Source organism: Scyliorhinus torazame, chromosome 9 (assembly GCF_047496885.1).
Source record: "Scyliorhinus torazame isolate Kashiwa2021f chromosome 9, sScyTor2.1, whole genome shotgun sequence".
Taxonomy (NCBI): domain Eukaryota; kingdom Metazoa; phylum Chordata; class Chondrichthyes; order Carcharhiniformes; family Scyliorhinidae; genus Scyliorhinus; species Scyliorhinus torazame.
In genome coordinates, this window is record NC_092715.1 from 60,943,016 (window position 1) to 60,961,441 (window position 18,426).

Here is an 18,426-nt window from a genome sequence, read left to right on the forward strand (position 1 = left end):
TGGCTGCAATGACACTGAGGGAGGGGGGGGTGTTGTATGTCGCTGTGTGACCCAGCAGTGTTTTAGTTTAAGGACCTGGCCATGTCGCGCCTGCTAAAGCCTTTGCTGGGAAAGCCGGGTGTTTTAGCGGAGCTCTGCCGCTGGATTGCTGTCCGCCCTCTCGGCAGCTCGCCACCCAGCAGCACACCATCCGCGGAGGGGTGAGTGTCCTTCAAAACCCAGCCTTGTCTGAAAAGTTCTGCACTGTTTGCCATTCGGATCTACAGGTTATCTTGCGGAGCGCGATCAGGTTCCGCTCTCCGTGCCAATAAAGAGACCCGTCCATTGAAACGCTGTCCCCAAAGTCCTGGGTGTGCATGAGGATGTGTGCCGCACATTGCGTCGGACCATTCAACACTTCCCGTGCATGCTCGTTTGAAGACTTGAGTTCATTTTATATATTTCTTTATCTTTGTTCTTTCCCCCCTCTACTCATCGCTCCCCCACTCCTCTCCAGTTCCCCTCACTCCTCTCCAGTTCTCCCCAGCCCTCTCTTCCACTTCCCCCCCCCCTCACTTCCACTTCCCCACCCCTCTCCTTCTCTTCCCCCCCCCACCCCCATTCCTCCTTTCACTCCAACCCCATTCCTCCTTATCCCCCCACCCCTCTCCTTATCCCCCACTCCTCTCCTTATCCCCCACCCCTCTCCTTATCCCCACACCTCCTTATTCTCCACCCCTCTCCTTACCCCCCACCCCTCTCCTTTTCCCTTCCCCTGACTCCTTTCCTCCTCCCCCTCCTCTCCCCCCACCCCGCTCCTCTTCCCCCCACCCATCTCCTCTTCCCCCTCCCCATTCCTCTTCCCCCCCCCACTCTCCTCTTCCCCATCCCTTTCCTCTTCCCCCCCACCCCTCTCCCCATTCCTCTTCCCCCCCCCCACTCTCCTCTTCCCCATCCCTTTCCTCTTCCCCCCACCCCTCTCCTACTCTTCCCCCCCCTCCTCCTCCTTTCTCCCCCACCCCTCATGTCCTTTTCCTTCACCCCTCTCGTCCTCTTCCACCCCACCTTTCTTCTTCCCCCCCCCACCCCTCGCTTCCTCTCTCCCACACCTCTCCTTGTGCCCTTTTCTCTGATAATAATATTAATCGCTTATTGTCACAAGTAGGCTTCAATGAAGTTTCTGTGAAAAGCCCCTAGTCGCCACATTCCGGCGCCTGTTCGGGGAGACCGGTGCTTGAACGGAATTCAACCTGCTGGCTCTATGTGGCATGCAGTGAGGAAATACTAATTTACCGTGAAAAGCAACCTTTTTCTGTCATTTGACTCTTTTCCCCTCATGAAAACAAACATACTTCAGGTAAAATGCAACAGTTTAGTTGACGTAACTTACAAATCAGTGTCAGTTTGGAGGTGCATGTATTACAACAGAACTGTAGTATATGTATTGCTGCATGTGTCCACTGAAAGGAATATAGTGAACACATCTATAGGGATGTCAGAATGACATCTGCATTACAAGCTAGCTGTTCATCCCACTGTGCTAAACCAGCCCCAGATCTGACTTTTCCAAGGTTACAATGTGCTCAGGAAACGTTTGTGAGATGAAGAAGCCCGGTGAGCTTGGGGAAAGAGCTGAATGGACAGAAAATCCAATGCACCCTGATTCTGCATGACTCCACAGCTCCAGGGTCCCAGGTTCGATTCTGGCTTGGGTCACTATCTGTGCGGAGTCTGCACATCCTCCCCGTGTGTGCGTGGGTTTCCTCCGAGTGCTCTGGTTTCCTCCCACAGTCCAAAGATGTGCAGGGTAGTGGATTGGCCATGATAAATTGCCCTTAGTGTCCAAAATTGCCCTTAGTGTTGGGTGGGGTTACTGGGTTATGGGGATAGGGTAGAGGTGCTGACCTTGGGTAGGGTGCTCTTTCCAAGAGCCGGTGCAGACTCGTTGGGCCGAAATGCCTCCTTCTGCACTGTAAAATCTATGATAATCTATGTCTTCCTTTTTTATGGGGTGTGGGCAACAGCTGCCTTTCCTTATTTGACCCTGAGACTGAGTGGCTTGCTGTGGCATTACGAGTCAGCCACATTGCTGTGGGTCTGGAATCGTGTGATGGCAAGGCCAGTAGATTTCTTCCCAAAAGCGAACCAGATGGCTTTAGACAACGGCTTCATGGTGACCATTGCTGATTTAATCTAATTTCACCAACATGGATTTGGATTTGTTCATTGTCACATGTACCGAGGTACAGTGAAAAGTAGTTTTCTACGAGCAGCTCAAACAGATCATTTAGTACATGAGAAGAAAATTTTAAAAAACAAAAATACTTAATAGGGCAGCACAAGATCCACAGTGTAAGTGCATGGGCACCGGCATCGGGTGAAGCATACAGGAGTATAGTATTAATCGGTTCAGTCCATAAGAGAGTTGCTTAGGAGTCTGGTAACAGCGGGGAAGAAGCTGTTTTTGAATATGTTTGTGTGTGTTCTCAGACTTCTGTATCTCTTGCCTTCCCAGAGAATTAGTCTCGGTCCCAAGATTACTAGTACAGTGGTATTACCACTAGGCTACCATCTCCCCCACACTAGCTTCCTTGTTTTTTTAAAATATAAATTTAGAATACCCAATTCTTTTTTTTCCCAATTAAGGGGCAATTTAGTGTGGCCAATTCACCTATCAGAACAATACAGCACAGGAACAGCCCCTTCAGCCCTCCAATTCAACTATCTTAAGAAGGCTAATCGAGTTTTGTCTTTCGTTGCTAGAGGGATGGAGTTCAAGACTAGGGAGGTTATGCTGCAATTGTATAGGGCGTCGGTGAGGCCGCATCTGGAGTATTGTGTTCAGTTTTGGTCTCCTTACCTGAGAAAGGACATATTGGCACTGGAGGGAGTGCAGAGGAGATTCACTAGGTTGATCCCAGAGTTGAGGGGATTAGATTATGACGAGAGGTTGAGTAGCCTGGGACTGTACTCATTGGAGTTTAGAAGGATGTGGGGGGATCTTATTGAAACATATAAAATTATGAAGGGAATAGATAGGATAGATGCGGGCAGGTTGTTTCCACTGGTCGGGGAAAGCAGAACTAGGGGGCATAGCCTCAAAATAAGGGGAAATAGATTTAGGACGGAGTGTAGGAGGAACCTCTTCACCCAAAGGGTTGTGAATCTCTGGAATTCCTTGCCCAGTGAAGCAGTTGAGGCTTTTTAAACGTTTTTAAGAAAAAGATAGATACCTTTCTAAAGAATAAAGGGATTCGGGGATATGGTGTACGGGCCGGAGAGTGGAGCTGAGTCCACAAAGATCAGCCATGATCTCATTAAATGGCGGAGCAGGCTCGAGGGGCCAGATGGCCTACTCCTGTTCCTAGTTCTTATGTTCTTATCTTACACATCTTTTTGGGGTTGTGGGGGTGAGACCCACGCAGACACGGAGAATGTGCAAATTCCGCACGGACAGTAACCCAGGGCTGGGATTGAACCCGGATCCTTGAGACAATAGTGCTAACCACTGCGCCACCAGATTGCCCCCAGCTTCCTTGTTTATAATGACCTGATCAGATGAGGACAATTGTCTTCAGCCATTATTTTGACTTGATTGTTTACATTTTTGCAGTAAGATGCATTTGGCACATACTTGCAGATCTGCGGTGGCATTCCTTAAATTGAGTCTGAGGATACACATAGCAATAGGAGTGTTTCAACAAAGTATGATTGGGGATATATTAAAAGATATATTAAAGTTATGATGCTAAAGAGCTTGTGAGCTATATGTAAAACTTGTCTACTGTGGTCTATGTGTAAGATTTATGAAGTTTCTCAATGCTTTAAATGTTTTCATGTGATACAATGCAGCCAGTGGCACAGATTGAAATAAATGTATTAATTATTTGTATTCTTCTGTAAATTAGCAAAGAAAATGAACAGCCACAATCCCCTGCGAAAAAGTGGAAAGATAGTGCGGAAACAGTGATTATTGGAGGTGGCTGCATTGGAGTTAGCCTGGCTTATCATCTCGCCAAAGCTGGGATGAAAGATGTGATTTTGCTGGAGAAGTCAGAGCTAACTGCTGGCTCTACGTGGCATGCAGTAAGGAAATACTAATTTACCGTGAAAAGCAACCTTTTTCTGTCATTTGACTCTTTTCCCCTCATGAAAACAAACATACTTCAGGTAAAATGCAACACTTTAGTTGACTTTACTTACAAATCAGTGTCAGTTTGGAGGTGCATGTATTACAACAGAACTGTAGTTATATATTGCTGCATGTGTCCACTGAAAGGAATATAGTGAACACATCTATAGGGATGTCAGAATGACAGCAGTGTAACAGGCAGGGCTTTCAGGAAGAAAGAAGTTGCCTTCATTTGCTACATTTCATGTCCTCAGGACATCCTAAAGGCCAATAAATTACTGGTGATGTGAAGTTACTATTGGGCAAGTCAACATTAGGCAATTTGTTTACAACAAGGTCCTACAAACAGGTATAAAGTATTTAAACTTTTTTTGGGTCATTTTAATTCACAGGTGAATGTTAGCCAGGACACTGGGAGAACTTTGTTTTTCTTCAAACAAATGTCATGAAATCTTTTATGCCACCTGCCAAACACAGCACCAGTTTAACATCCACAGTATATCCTACAACTAGTACATGATGCAATGTTCCCTCTTTAGATGTAAAGGAATTCTGGACAGTTTGCATAATATTTGGGAACATGTTTAAACCAAATGAGCTTACATAACACCACAAACAATGAGGACAGAAGTTGAGTGGTTCACCAGTTTGTATCTTCAATTTGTGCGACTGCGAAAACATTTCCTGCCTTCTGGCACAGAGATTTGTACTTGGGCAAGAAATATTATAAGAAGGTGGGGATTATGTTTGACAAAATTCGTCCCCTATATCACCGAAATCTTAGGAGGAAAGAATCAGAGATACGAGGAAAGTTTTTGTACAGCTCTGCAGGGATCGAAATGACGCTGCAAACATTAAGAAAAGCTTAAATTGTGTCTTAAAACCATCGCATTCGCAAGATTTGAAGCACTCCAGAGAATTGTATTCCATATATAGTTTTGGAAACAGTGATTTCTTGTTGCTTTCTGTTAATTGTTTTCTATTTTCTTTGGAGGGGAGCAACAGCATACAACAGACTCCCCTGTTGAATTCACATGATTTCACAATTATTAATATTATGCAATTTGACAAGCCATGATACCTGGATATTTTACTGACTGATATATGCATATACAAACTGTGATATTCTACTATGATTCATATATATGAATATGTTCATTATCTTGTACTTAATGCATTTTAATAGTGTGATGCATTTAGTATAGATACATTGTAAATGTACAGTTTCCTAAATGTACAATGTAAAGTGACATTTTTATTTATTTGTAGTGTATGGCCACTGCATGACCCTATGATATGTTAGATGCTCCATTTCTATGTCCCAATTACTAATCCATTCATTACTCAGTTAAAACATGTTAATTAACTTGTACTATGGTAAATATGCTTAAAATAATGTATTTTTTCTACTGCAGCACATGTTATATTCAAGATAGGTTATACTTTTGAAAAATAATTTCAGTGTAATTATATATATATATATATATGTGTGTTCTGAAATATCACCTAGTATTTGACTCTTTCCCATTCTCTATACAATTGAATCTATATTCAGTTGTATCCTAAAAGTTGTATCCTAAAACTTAAGTACAATGGCCAGTTAAATAAACACATGTAAATAAAGGCTGCTGCAAGTAGTGAAAAAATGTGTTTCATTATTTCTTGGAAAACTGACATCTACAATTCAGAATGTATTTTCTTAAAAGTCCACAATTATCGCTCTATGTAGGGAGTTTAAACTAGGTTTCAACAGAGAGTGAAGCGCTTTTGTTTGTTATTGGTCGTAAAATAATAAAGAGTGGTGTTTTTGTTAGCTACAAAACAAAAATCTATTTGATAGAATTCCGGGTAGTCCTTACTGATTTTAGACAAGTGCTGACAGCGAGGGGCAACATAGCTAGATGAAAAAATGGGGCTCAAGCCTCTTCACAAAGAAGGAATGAAAAATTAGAATGCCCCTCGTGCTAGAATTGCTCCACTCCCAACAAGGACTCATTGAGCTGAATGGCCTCTTTCTGTGGTGTAATTACTCTGTTGACTCTGTATCACCGTCTATAGTAGAATTAGAAGAGGAGGTCATCAAGATGTCTTTTTGGCAAGCACATGATGGAGGGATGCAGAGGAAAAGAATGAAAGAAAATTAGCAAAACATGCCATAGCATGGTAAGAACTAATCATTCCAGAGTAGTATTGAACATTAGGTCTAGTTTTTGGCATTTACAGGATGCAGGCACCGCTGACAAGGTCAACATTTATTGTCCATCCTCAATTGCCCTTGAGCTATAACTGGATGGCTTGCTGGGCCACTTCAGAAGGCGGTTAAGAATCAACCACATTGTTCTGGGCCTGGAGATATGGGCAGGCCAGACTAGGTAAGGACAGTAAATTTCCTCCCTGAAAAGGCATTGGTGAATCAGATGGTTTTTTTTGACAAAAAAACACTGGTTTTATGGGCGTCATTACTAATACTAGCTTATTTTTCCTGATTTATTTATATCCAATTAACTTTAAATTCCATGGCTGCTATGGTAGGGATTTGAATTCATGTCTCTAAATTGTTAGTCGAAATCTCTGGATTACCAGTCTAGTAATATATCCCAACATAGTTCCCCATAGTAGCTTATTATTAGATCTAAATTCTAAAGCTGGATTCTAATCATGTCTAATTTTCAGCAACCTGATATTGGAGTCAAGGCAATTTTGAAAACTTGGTGCATTAGTAGGCTTAAGTATCTTTAGCAATAATGTTAAATATGAGGAAATGTTTATTAATTATGCTAATGGAACCTAGTGAAATCTGTAAACTCAAACAGATGAATAAGGCCTTGAAAAAAGCAAACCACTAGGGTTCATTCCTAGAGGGAAGTTATGTTAAGTTTGGATGGACCACATTTAGAGTACTGTACAGAATTCTGATCTCATTATAAACAATAAAGAGGAATTGGAAAATGTACAAAAATGTTTCAGATGGGTGATACCAGAAATTGTATCAGGTGAGAGTAAACAGGTTAGAGCTCTTTTCCGTATTAAAAGGCAGTCTGCAGTGATCTGATAGAAGTCTTTAAGATTATAGAACATTTGATGGTGGTGCAGTGGTTAGCACTGCCGCATAAGGAGCTGAGGACTCGGGTTCGATCCCAGTTCACTGCGTGGAATTTGCACATTATTCCTGTGTCTGCATGGGTTTTACCCCCACAACCCAAAGATGTGCAGGTTAGGTGGATTTGCCACGCTAAATTGTCCCTTAATTGGAAAATAAATAATTGGGTACTCTGAATTTTAAAAAAAAGATTATAGAACATGTGATAATATAGAAAGAGAAGGTGTTTTCACTTGTGGGGAGACCAAGACTAGTGGTCATAAATAGCTAAGTAAAACACTGCAGACACTGGAAATCTGAAATGAAAACAGAATATACTAAAAATATGCCCAAGGCAGGCAATATCTGTGGAGGGAGAAACAGAATGAACATTTCAGATTGATGACATTTGTCATAATCACTTCTGATGGAAGGTCGACCTGAAGTGTTAATTCTGTTTCTCTGCAGATGCTCTCACATCTATTAAGCATTTCCAGCATTTTCTGTTTTTGGTCCATAAACATAACATCGCCACTCAGAAATCCAACAGTGAATCCAGGAGGAACATTTTATCCAGAGAGTAGTTAGAATGTGGAATGTATGTAGGGTAAGCAACAGCTAAATTTAGGGGAACATAGATAGTCACAGATGGGTGAAAGGAATACCTATGCTTATCGGGTGAAAATAAAATGAGTAGGAGGAGGATCATGTGCAACATAAGCACATTCATGTTTGCTAAACATTCTATATCGTTCTAAGTAATTGCATGCATTGGCAAATCATCGGTAGACCAGGAATTATTCTGTTTTAGTTGTGCCCTTGATTCCATGATCTGTTCATTGGGTACTTGATTGCATGGCCAGACCTAACATTACTAGAAATATGTTTGAATGATTTAGGCTTCCTAAATCTGCTGTACTGATTTGTTGCGATGTGTTTCATATCATAGAATCATAAAATTTACAGTGCAGAAGGAGGCTATTCAGCCCATCGAGTCTACACCTGCCCTTGGAAAGAGCACCCTATTTAAGCCCACACTTCCACCATAACCCAGTAACCCCACCTAACCTTTTTGGATACTAAGGGCAATTTAGCATGGCCAATCTACCTAACCGGAACATCTTTGGACTGTGGGAGGAAACCAGAGCACCCGGAGGAAACCCACGCAGATACAGGGAGAACGTGCAGACTCCACACAGACAGTCACCCAAGCCGGGTATCGAACCTGGGACTCTGGAGCTGTGAAGCAACAGTGCTAACCACTGTGCTACCGCGCCGCCCTTTCTGTTAATTTTAAACTAGACTAATAGTTTTGAAAGTGTTTGTTGATGAACTCATCTATTTTAACATTTTTGTGTAAGGAGGCTGAAACTGCAGGATCATTGTGATCTGCTGCTCTGGTGCTTTCTGTTTTGTTTACATGTTAAAGAAAGCTCTTCTCTTCAGTGCCTTTTGCATCAACAGGACATCCCAGATTGTTTTAAGCTAGCAAACTGCTTTTGAAATCTGCCGACTGTTTTGTAGACCAATGCAGCAGCCAATTCCCACACAGGAAGGTCCCACAAACACAGATGAGATAAACTATCAGATAAATTGTTTTGGAGGCTATTGATTGAGAGATGGACTGCAGCAGGACTTCCCTTCTCTTCAAATAGCATCACACGTGCTCCTACATCCAAGTAAACAGGCATACTTGGCCTTCGTTTAACATATCTACAAGATGGCACTTCCAACAACACAGCACTCCCATAGTACTGCTCTGCAGTATCAACCTGGATTGTGTTGAAGTCTTGAAATGAGGCTTGAGGCTGCAACTGAGAAACTTAGAGGTGAAAGTGCCAGCACTAGGCCAAGTAGATATAACACATGTCAGAGTTTGGGGCAGGCAACATTACAAGAAAATGGCAAGTCAAAATGATGGCTTATCTTTACCATGTTACAATTCACAAAACCAATTCCACAACTCTGCTACACTTTCAGGACATTCCAATATGTTTTGTACAGAATTTCTCAATATAATTTAAATTAACGCCTTAATTTAAACATGTAACTACTCAGCAGTAATACATTTTTTGTATGGATAATGAAAATAAATGCAAAATAGAATTAATCCCTCGCTTGGAATAATAAATTGTACTCTGCTATATGTTTTCTGCATTCTAATGTAAAGAGTTGGAACAGTTGCAAAACTCCTTTTCATATCAATAATCCTTCAATAGTTCCCTTTGAATAAGATGCTTATTCTTGTCCTCTGAGGTAAGATTTTCAGTCATTTTCATGTTTCCTTAGGCTTATTTCTATCTTAAATCCAAATATTTTATTTTCCTTTAGGCTGGTTTAACAACATATTTTCACCCTGGGATCAATTTGAAGAAAATTCATCACTATAGTATCAAACTTTTTGAAACGTTGGAGGAAGAGACTGGAAAGGTAAGTGATGTGCTATGTGCCTGCATGCCATTGTAATGCAAAGATGCTCGGCAGAGCAAGGGTTAATGTGGGAATACTGTCGAGGGTATGATGCATAGAGTCACCTGGCAAGAGACCCTGAGAGAGAACAGTTTGGAGCAACACTAAACAGCGTGCTGCATGGAACATCTTGCATGCCCATGCCTTGGATCTGTAAGTAGTTAATGATTAGCAATAAACAGCTCATGTTTAAATATATAAGTCTTAAGCCCTCCTCATCAAGACATCACCATGTACGATATTACAATATGATGGCAGCAGTGGGATCTCTTAAAAGATATCACATCAGAGATAGTACCATAATCAGATCATAGAATCTATGGCACGGAGACAGGCCCTTCATACCAAACTGGTCCATGCCAATCAAAAATCCCAGCTAAGCTAACCCCATTTGCCTGCATTTGACCCATATCCCTCTAAACCTTCCCTATCCATGTATCTGGCCAAATGCCTTTTAAATGTCGTCAATGCCCCTGCCTCAACCACTTCCTCCGGCAGCTCATTCCATATACGTACCACCTTCTGTGTAAAATAGTTGCTCCTCAGGTTCCCATTAATTCTTTCCCATCTTCATTTAAACCTCTGCCCTCTAGTTCTCGATTCCCCAACCCTGGGAAAAAGACTGAGTGCATCCATCCTATCTATGCCTCTCATGATCTTATCTATAAGATCACCCCTCAGTCTCCTGCACTCCAAAGAAAAAAGTCCTAGCCTGTCCAATCTCTCCCTATCACTCAGTACCTTGAGTCCTGGCAACATCCTTGTAAATCTCTTCTGCACTCTCTCCAGTTTAATAACACCTTTCCTAAAGCAAGGTGACCAAAACTGAACACAATACACCAGGTGCGGCCTCACCAACGTCCTATACAACTGCAACATAACTTTCCAACTTCTGTACTCAAAGCCCTGACTGAAGAAGGCCAGCATTCCAAAAGCCTTCTTCACTGACCTATCTACCTGTGACCACCTTTAGAGAACCATGCACCTGAACTCCAAGGTTCCACAATACTCCCTAAGGTCCTACCATGCACTGTGAAAGTCCTACCTTGATTTGACTTCCCAAAATGCGACACCTCACACTAATCTGTATTGAACTCCATTTGCCATTTCTCGGCCCACTTCCCCAGCTGATCAAGATCCTGCTGCAATTTTTGATAACCTTCCTCACTGTCCACAATATCACCTATTTTAGTGTCATCTGAAAACTTATTGATAATGCCTTGTACATTCTCATCCAAATCGTTGATAAAGATAACAAACAGGTGCGGCCTCTGGCGACCCTAAAGGTAGCTGTTAAATGCATGAACACAGAAGTGTCCCAAGTTATGAAAAACTGAAGCCGGACTAGTGACTAGCGAGATGTGCACCAAAAAAGATAACTTGAAGAAAAAGTTGAAGAAGCATTCCCACAGAAAATTGCAATAACCTGAGTGACATAGTTCATGAGACGGAGAGCAAACAAAATGATTAAAAAAGAAGCTGCACTTACATTGTAGACCAGGCGGCAGTCCGACAGGTCAGTAGACTGCAGAAGTACAAAGGCAGCTGTGGTTAAAAAAAAAGGGGGGGGGGGCGGAGAGGCAGGTAGAGCCGAGGAAAACCTGCAGAAAAAGGGCTTGCAGAGTTAAATACATATATCTGCAGTACACAGTTAAAAAGAGAGAACAGTTCCTACAGAGTTATAACACACTCGGATTGCAACCCTTCCAAGCATTTTGGAAATGCTGAATTTTTAGTTTTGCAAAGCAGTCTAAACTGAAGGAAAGCTCTCATTTTAAAATGAGGGGATATTTTGTCCCAAACTAAAACAGGCATAAATAAGTTCCAAACCTAGTGCGGTACAAAGAGGTGGAACGCTCTGTACCTTTATTATTCATTTGTTGCAAAATTCAACACATGCAAAGTTTTCTCAAAGATCTGGCCAGCAAAAAGACCTTAAAAAACAAGGGAAACCAACTGTATCCTAGTAACAAAAACAGAAAATACTGGACAATCTCAGCAGGTCTGACAGCATCTGTGGAGAGAAAAGGGGAGCTAACGTTTCGAGTCAGGATGATGCTTTGTCAAACTCCAAAGAGAGGGCAACCCCAGTGAGGGTAACAAGAGACCCAGAGAGAGGGAAACCCCAGTGAGGGTAACAAGAGACCCAGAGAGAGGACAACTCCAGTGAGGGTAACAAGAGACCCAGAGAGAGGGAAACCCCAGTGAGGGTAACAAGAGACCCAGAGAGAGGGCAACTCCAGTGAGGGTAACAAGAGACCCAGAGAGAGGGCAACTCCAGTGAGGGTAACAAGAGACCCAGAGAGAGGACAACTCCAGTGAGGGTAACAAGAGACCCAGAGAGAGGGCAACTCCAGTGAGGGTAACAAGAGACCCAGAGAGAGGACAACTCCAGTGAGGGTAACGAGACCCAGAGAGAGGACAACTCCAGTGAGGGTAACAAGAGACCTCAGAGGAGGGAAACTCCAGTGAGGGTAACAAGAGACCCCAGAGAGAGGACAACTCCAGTGAGGGTAACAAGAGACCCCAGAGAGTGAAGGTAGCTCTCCCGAGCTACAGCAGTACAGTGGCTGGTTTAGCACAGTGGGCTAAATAGCTGGCTTGCAATGCAGAACAAGGCCAGCAGCACGGGTTCAATTCCCGTACCGGCCTCCCCGAACAGGCTCTGGAATGTGGCGACTGGCTTTTCACAATAACTTCATTGACGCCTACTTGTGACAATAAGCAATTATTATTATTAAGAGACCGCAAAAGAGAGTGCAACTCTGCCGAAGGCAAAAGAGACCCCAGAGGAAGGCAACAAAAGTCCCCAGGAGGAGAGGGAAAAAGAGCCCTCAGAGGGAAGGAAACGAGACCCGAGAGGGAAGGCAACAAGAGAATTAACAGTTGAAATAAAAGTCGAAGGTCGAATGCAAAAGGAATGAGTGACCATTCAGCAACGTGAAGAAAAGACTGTCCTAAACAGCAGTATCAAATGTTTTTAGGCCAAAACATTGTATGTTTTCAAGAAGCAGTTCGATATAGCTCTTGGGGTGAAGGGGATCAAAGGCTATTGGGACGGGGGGGGGGGGGGGGGGGGGGGGGCGGGCGGCAGGCGGGATTAGGCTATTGAGTTGGATGATCAGACATGATTATAATGAGTGGCAGAGCAGGCTCGAAGGGCCGAACAGCCTCCTCCTGCTCCTATTTTCTGTGTTTCAACAACAGAAGACACTCGAGCTGACTCAGCTGAATTGCAGGAAAGTTCAAAACAGCAGGAAGGAGTGAGAGCACAGTGGGGCATAGCGCAGCAGAAGAAAGAGCAAGAGTTCACTGAGCTGGAGAAAACAGTGGGGCACAAAACAGTGCGTGAGTGAGAGTCCACTATGAGAGTGGCAGGAAGGAGAACACGGCAGGGCATAAAGCAGGGGAGGGGAGGCAGTGGCGTAGTGGTATTGTCACTGAACTAGTAATCCAGAGACCCAGGGTAATAGCACAGTGGACTAAACAACTAGCTTGTAATGCAGAACAAGGCCAGCAGTGCGGGTTCAATTCCCGTACCGGCCTCCCCGAACAGGTGCTGGAATATGGCGACTAGGGGCTTTTCACAGTGACTTCATTGAAGCTTACTTGTGGCAATAAGGGGTTATTATTATGCTCTGGGGTCCCAGACTCGAATTCCACCCTGGCAGATGGTGAAATTTGAATTCAATAAAAGTCTGGAATGAAAAGGTAAAAGAAACCGTTGCCGATTGTCGTAAGCACCCATCTGGTTTACTAATGTCCTGCAGGGAAGTAGATCTGCCACCCTTACCTGGTCTGGCCTACGTGTGACTCCAGACCCATGCAGCGATGCGGTTGACTCTTAACAGCCCCCCACTGAAATGGCCTAGCAAGCCACTCTGTTCAAGGGATGGGCAACAAACGCCCACATCCCAAGAACGAATTTAGAAAAGGGAGGAGAGGGCGAGAGTTAACTTTGAGAGTGGCAAGAAGAGTGAGAACATATTGGATTGCCGCCTCAGGCTCGCAGCCAGTCTGTGGGTTCAGAGCCCAACGTCAAGAAAAATGGAGGTGTGGCGACACAAGGAAACAAATATGTGATTGGTTGGAGAGTATTTCTCATTAATCTTTCCTAAATTACAGAATAAGCTTATCTTTCTTTCTTTAAAGTAAGGTTTAGTACTACTATTAAGATACATTAAGTGTTAGGGTTTAGCAGTATTGGTAAGGTTTATTGATTGTATTAAGACGTACTAAATTTTTATCGTGTTGTTACTGATGCTCAAGTTTTTACAATTATCGTATCAAAACAAAAGAGAAAGAGAAAGAAGCCAATGCAAAACAGGGTACAGCCCATAACAGACATCATTGCAAACAGAGGAAAAAATAAGGCCCGATGAGCCGGGGACAATATCCCCAATGTGTTCCCTCCACGGGTTCAAGATCCGTCTGCACCAAAGCTGGATACAGGGTGGGATTCAGCGGACAAATGTTGAAGTCCACTTTTGGGCACGTTTAGCAGGCTGTTTCTCGATGGCTGCAGTGTCGAGAAACATCCCGCTATTCAATGGCACTTTGCCAGATTTTTCGGCCTCTGGGAATTTGTCCCTCTACCGAGGCTGCACTTTAGTTGATTTCAGCTCTCCAGCAGGAATGGCTGCTCAGAGAACGGCAGCCCTGATCTTTACTGCCCCCCCCCCCTCCCCTTTCAAGCCCTCCCAGCCTGCTTTATTGACTCCCCACCCCAACCTTTTCGAGGCCCCTGGAACTCCCCCCTCATCTCCACTCCAATGGCTGTGCCAACCTGGGCCCAACCTCTGGCTCTGCAAACAGGATACCAGGCTAGCAGTGCCATGTTGCCCAGGAGCCAGGGGAGTGCCAGAGTACCAACCTGCCCTGTCCTCGACCACCCAGGGGTCTCTAATGGCCTGTATGACCCCTCCCCCCTGAGGTGCAGACACGCCGGGTGCACGTTTGTGTGAACCAGTACTCTCGGGCGCCCTGGCGAGGTCTCATACGTGTGGCTGTTGACTCCGGGGCACCAGTAACACCTCATTTAAATATTCAAATCTGGATCTCGCCCTGTGACTCGCGATTTGCCCGGCGCGGAGCCCAATTTGGGGCTTTCATGCGATTCACCTGCTGCCTCCCGATCTGCGCTGAATCACTCCCACAGTCAACAGCACAGAGTTACACCAAACCCATAGCTTCAAAGAAAAGTAACAGAGGAATAAAAAATCCCGTTGACCCCAGAACTAAGGGGGAATTACACTGAACCCCACAATGTAATCAAACTCCTTTCCAGGCCCAGGACAGAGCAGATAACCATCATATAACTACAAGACTACAAGGAGCCCTGTCCGCGTCAGGATAGAATGCAGTCTGCCTGAGCCTAAAAAGGAAGAAAAAAAGCGCACATGCTCTGAATCCAAATTAAAAGGAAAAAGTAAGATAAAATACCCGAAACTGATTAGCTTAGCCAGGGGAGTTCACCAGAACCAAGTCCATGAAACCATGCATGGCTCAGCTGTATAAGGGGGTACAGGGATGACTGGAAGAGCAGTAGTGATTAGATAGTTAGGAGAATAGTCAAACATTTCTACAACAGCAGACTTGAATGCTCGCTGGTGTGTTGCTTCCCTGGTGCCAGGGTCAAGGATGTCACTGAGCGTCTGCACAGCACCCTGAGACGGGGGTAAACAGCCAGCAGACATGGCATTCATTGGTACTAATGGCAAAGGCAGAAAGAGGGATGTGGTCCTGCAACTTCAAAAGGACGTAGACATGTTAGTGGAAAGGACGGACAAGTGGCAGATGAAGTTTAATATGGAGAAGTATGGTGTAATTCATTTTGGTCGGAAGAACATGACGAGACAGTACAAAATAAAGGGCACAATTCTTTTAAAAAAAATTTAGAGTACCCAATTCATTCTTTCCAATTGAGGGGCAATTTAGCGTGGCCAATCCACCTACCCTGCACACCTTTGGGTTGTGGGAGTGAAACCCAGGCACGCACAGGCGGCACGGTAGCACAGTGGTTAGCATTGCTGCTTCACAGCTCCAGGGTCCCAGGTTCGATTCCCAGCTTGGGTCACTGTCTCTGCGGAGTCTGCACGCTCTCCCTGTGTCTGCGTGGGTTTCCTCCGGGTGCTCCGGTTTCCTCCCACAGTCCAAAGATGTGCCGGTTCGGTGGATTGGCCTTGCTAAATTGCCCTTAGTGTCCAAAAAAAGGTTAGGTGGAGTTACAGGGTTACAGGGATATGGTGGAGGTGTGGGCTTAAGTGGGTTGCTCTTTCCAGGGGCCGGTGCAGACTCAATGGGCCAAATGGCCTCCTTCTGCACTGTAAATTCTGTGTGCACGTAGTCTCACCATTACGTTTTTGACTAGGCAGAGTTAATCACTTTGATACACTTAGCTGTCGCTTTGGGAACATTTCTACAGGCAGTCAGCTTTCATCAGCCTGGCAGTATTCGCATCGCTACCACCCCGACTCGAGTGGATGAATTTCATTACCAGATGACCCGGGCACGTTGGAATGCGACGCAACAGTTTCTGATTGGTCCTGAGAAGGTGCAGGAACTCTTCCCTCTGATAAATATTGACAAGGTAAACTGGCACTGGTTGACTTAATCTCAGTTGATCACTTTGCTGACGTATCATTTATTTTTCTGCAACCCTTTTACCTTGAACTATTTAAGTTATGAAAGCTGTTTGCATATTATTGCCAATATTTAGAACAGCTTTACTTGGAACAATATTTTGTAGAGCGTTTCCCACTTACTCTTTCAGCAGTGGTCTTGTGTGTCAACTCAGTTTTGCTTTTAAAAGTTTCATACAAACGTTAGCTGCATGGGAGGTAGTGAGCATCTTCCAAGCAAGCAGAATTCCCTGTTGTAGTCAGTTTTATTTTACTCAAAAGTTATATACATTACATCAAGTCTTGTGTACCAATCTTTTTTCATACAAGGTTTATGTCTATTTAAATGTCCACAGCTTTATTAAGTTTTTCTTTATAATTGTTGATGTGTTTATTAAATTATTGTCTTTGGCATTGGAGGAGAAAAACATTTTCTTCTGCATTTATTTCTATGCTGTTTAACTTGATTTGAGGTAAATTCCCCCCCTTCCCGACTAGACAACACGCGTGGACTGAGGCTTACATGCCCGTGACAGGCATGTTTCCCATTGCAGGGCACGTCAAATGGGGTGGACGCCCATCCCATCACCTTCCCACTCACCCCCGAGCTCTCCCCCATAATACAGGCGCCGAGATTGGCAGCTTGCCCACCTTATTTAAATTATGTGGCGATGCCGGCGTTGGACTGAGGTGGGAACAGTAAGAAGTCTTTCAACACCAGGTTAAAGTTTTGTTTGGGACCACTAGCTTTCGGACCACAGCTTCCTCAGGTGACTCACCTGGGGGTGGGCAGGCGTCGAGATTGGCAGCTCGTCCACCTTATTTAAATTAATAATTAAGGGTTAATCAGGCTAGTTATTAAGCTGTTATGGATCCGGATTTACAGAACCCCAAAGTGTTTCATGGAGTTCAACCGACCCACAACTTTGAATAGATTGTGGTGTGGGAAGCACACGGCGTACTCTTCAGGTGTGATACAGCAATTATGGACAAATGGTTTTTAAAACAAAACAATGTTTATTCTATGAACTCAAGTTACCCTTTTAAAAACAAACATTGAATATCTTAACACCCATTACTTCAAAGATAACCCCAAAAGACTTCAACACCTAATAATCCTTCAAACTATTCCTTTAAACATCCAAAAGACTTCAAACCTTCAAAAATAAGAACACATCAGGTTACATTCAATATATTTATAGTCTTTGGATTTCAGAAATCAACAGACCTGCTCTGTTTCTTCCTGCAGCTCTCAGCAAAACACACAGCTGCCTTCTCAAACTGAAACTCAGAAAAGCAGAAGTGAGCTCAGCTCCCCCCACCCTCTGACATCACTTCAGTAATATGATCAGCTCCATTTCTTAAAGGTACTCTCACATGACACCACCCCCCAAGAAAAAATAAATAAACCATCAACTTCAAGATGGTTTCATTTTTCACCTTTGCACCATCAATTAAGAAATGCACACAGTAGAAACACTTTACCGGTTCAAAAACAAAAAAAACACACGCAAACAGGTATAATAATATAGTCCTTTTTTTTTCCCGTTCTTCTTCCTCCAACTGAAATCCTTCTCGATTGACAGTCTCTTTGAACAAGAAAGTCTCTGCACGCTCCATCCATTCCTCTACGCCTCGGCATTTCTCTTTAAAGTTAGATACTTCAGTTCAATCTGATCACAGAGTCCCTTGCAATTCTCTAATACAGGAGCATCGGTTAACACAGCTTTCAGGCAGTCAAATGCCTGTTGAAAGTCCGCTGTCCATTGAAATTTTTGGCGTTTCATCAGCAAGTTCGTCAGTGGAGCAACCATGCCACAAATCTTTTGCACAAAGGTTTGATCGAATCCACTCATGCCAAGAAATCGCATGATTTCCCTTCGTCTTGAGGGTATCGGAAACTCTTCCAAATTCACTTTTGGCTAGGTTTATCACCAAACCCACCTCCTGAAGTCGATCGAATAACTCCATAAGATGTTTCAAATGTTCTGGCCATGTCTGGCTGAAAATTACCAGATCGTCGAGATATACCGCACAATTGGGTAATCCAGAAACAACTGCATTAGTTAACCGTTGAAATGTGGCTGGGGCGTTTTTCATGCCAAATGGCATAACTTTGAATTGGTATATACCATCTGGAGTCACAA

The 18,426-nt window shown here is 43.7% G+C and overlaps 1 protein-coding gene across 3 annotated transcripts in view; it reads left to right on the top strand.

Annotated features, from left to right (window-relative positions):
* Positions 1-15: 15 nt before the first annotated feature.
* dmgdh (dimethylglycine dehydrogenase) overlaps positions 16-18,426 on the top strand; it is a 249,086-nt gene continuing 230,675 nt past the window's right edge. Inside the window, exons 1-4 of one of the 3 annotated variants that reach the window (XM_072515994.1) lie at positions 16-200; positions 3,888-4,065; positions 9,522-9,620; positions 16,084-16,248. In XM_072515994.1, coding sequence (XP_072372095.1) covers positions 82-200; positions 3,888-4,065; positions 9,522-9,620; positions 16,084-16,248 — 561 coding nt within the window. In that variant the 5' untranslated portion in view covers positions 16-81. Of the gene's footprint in view, positions 201-3,887; positions 4,150-9,521; positions 9,621-16,083; positions 16,249-18,426 lie in introns of those variants that run through there. The other 2 variants (XM_072515993.1, XM_072515995.1) reach the window with 2 other exon arrangements.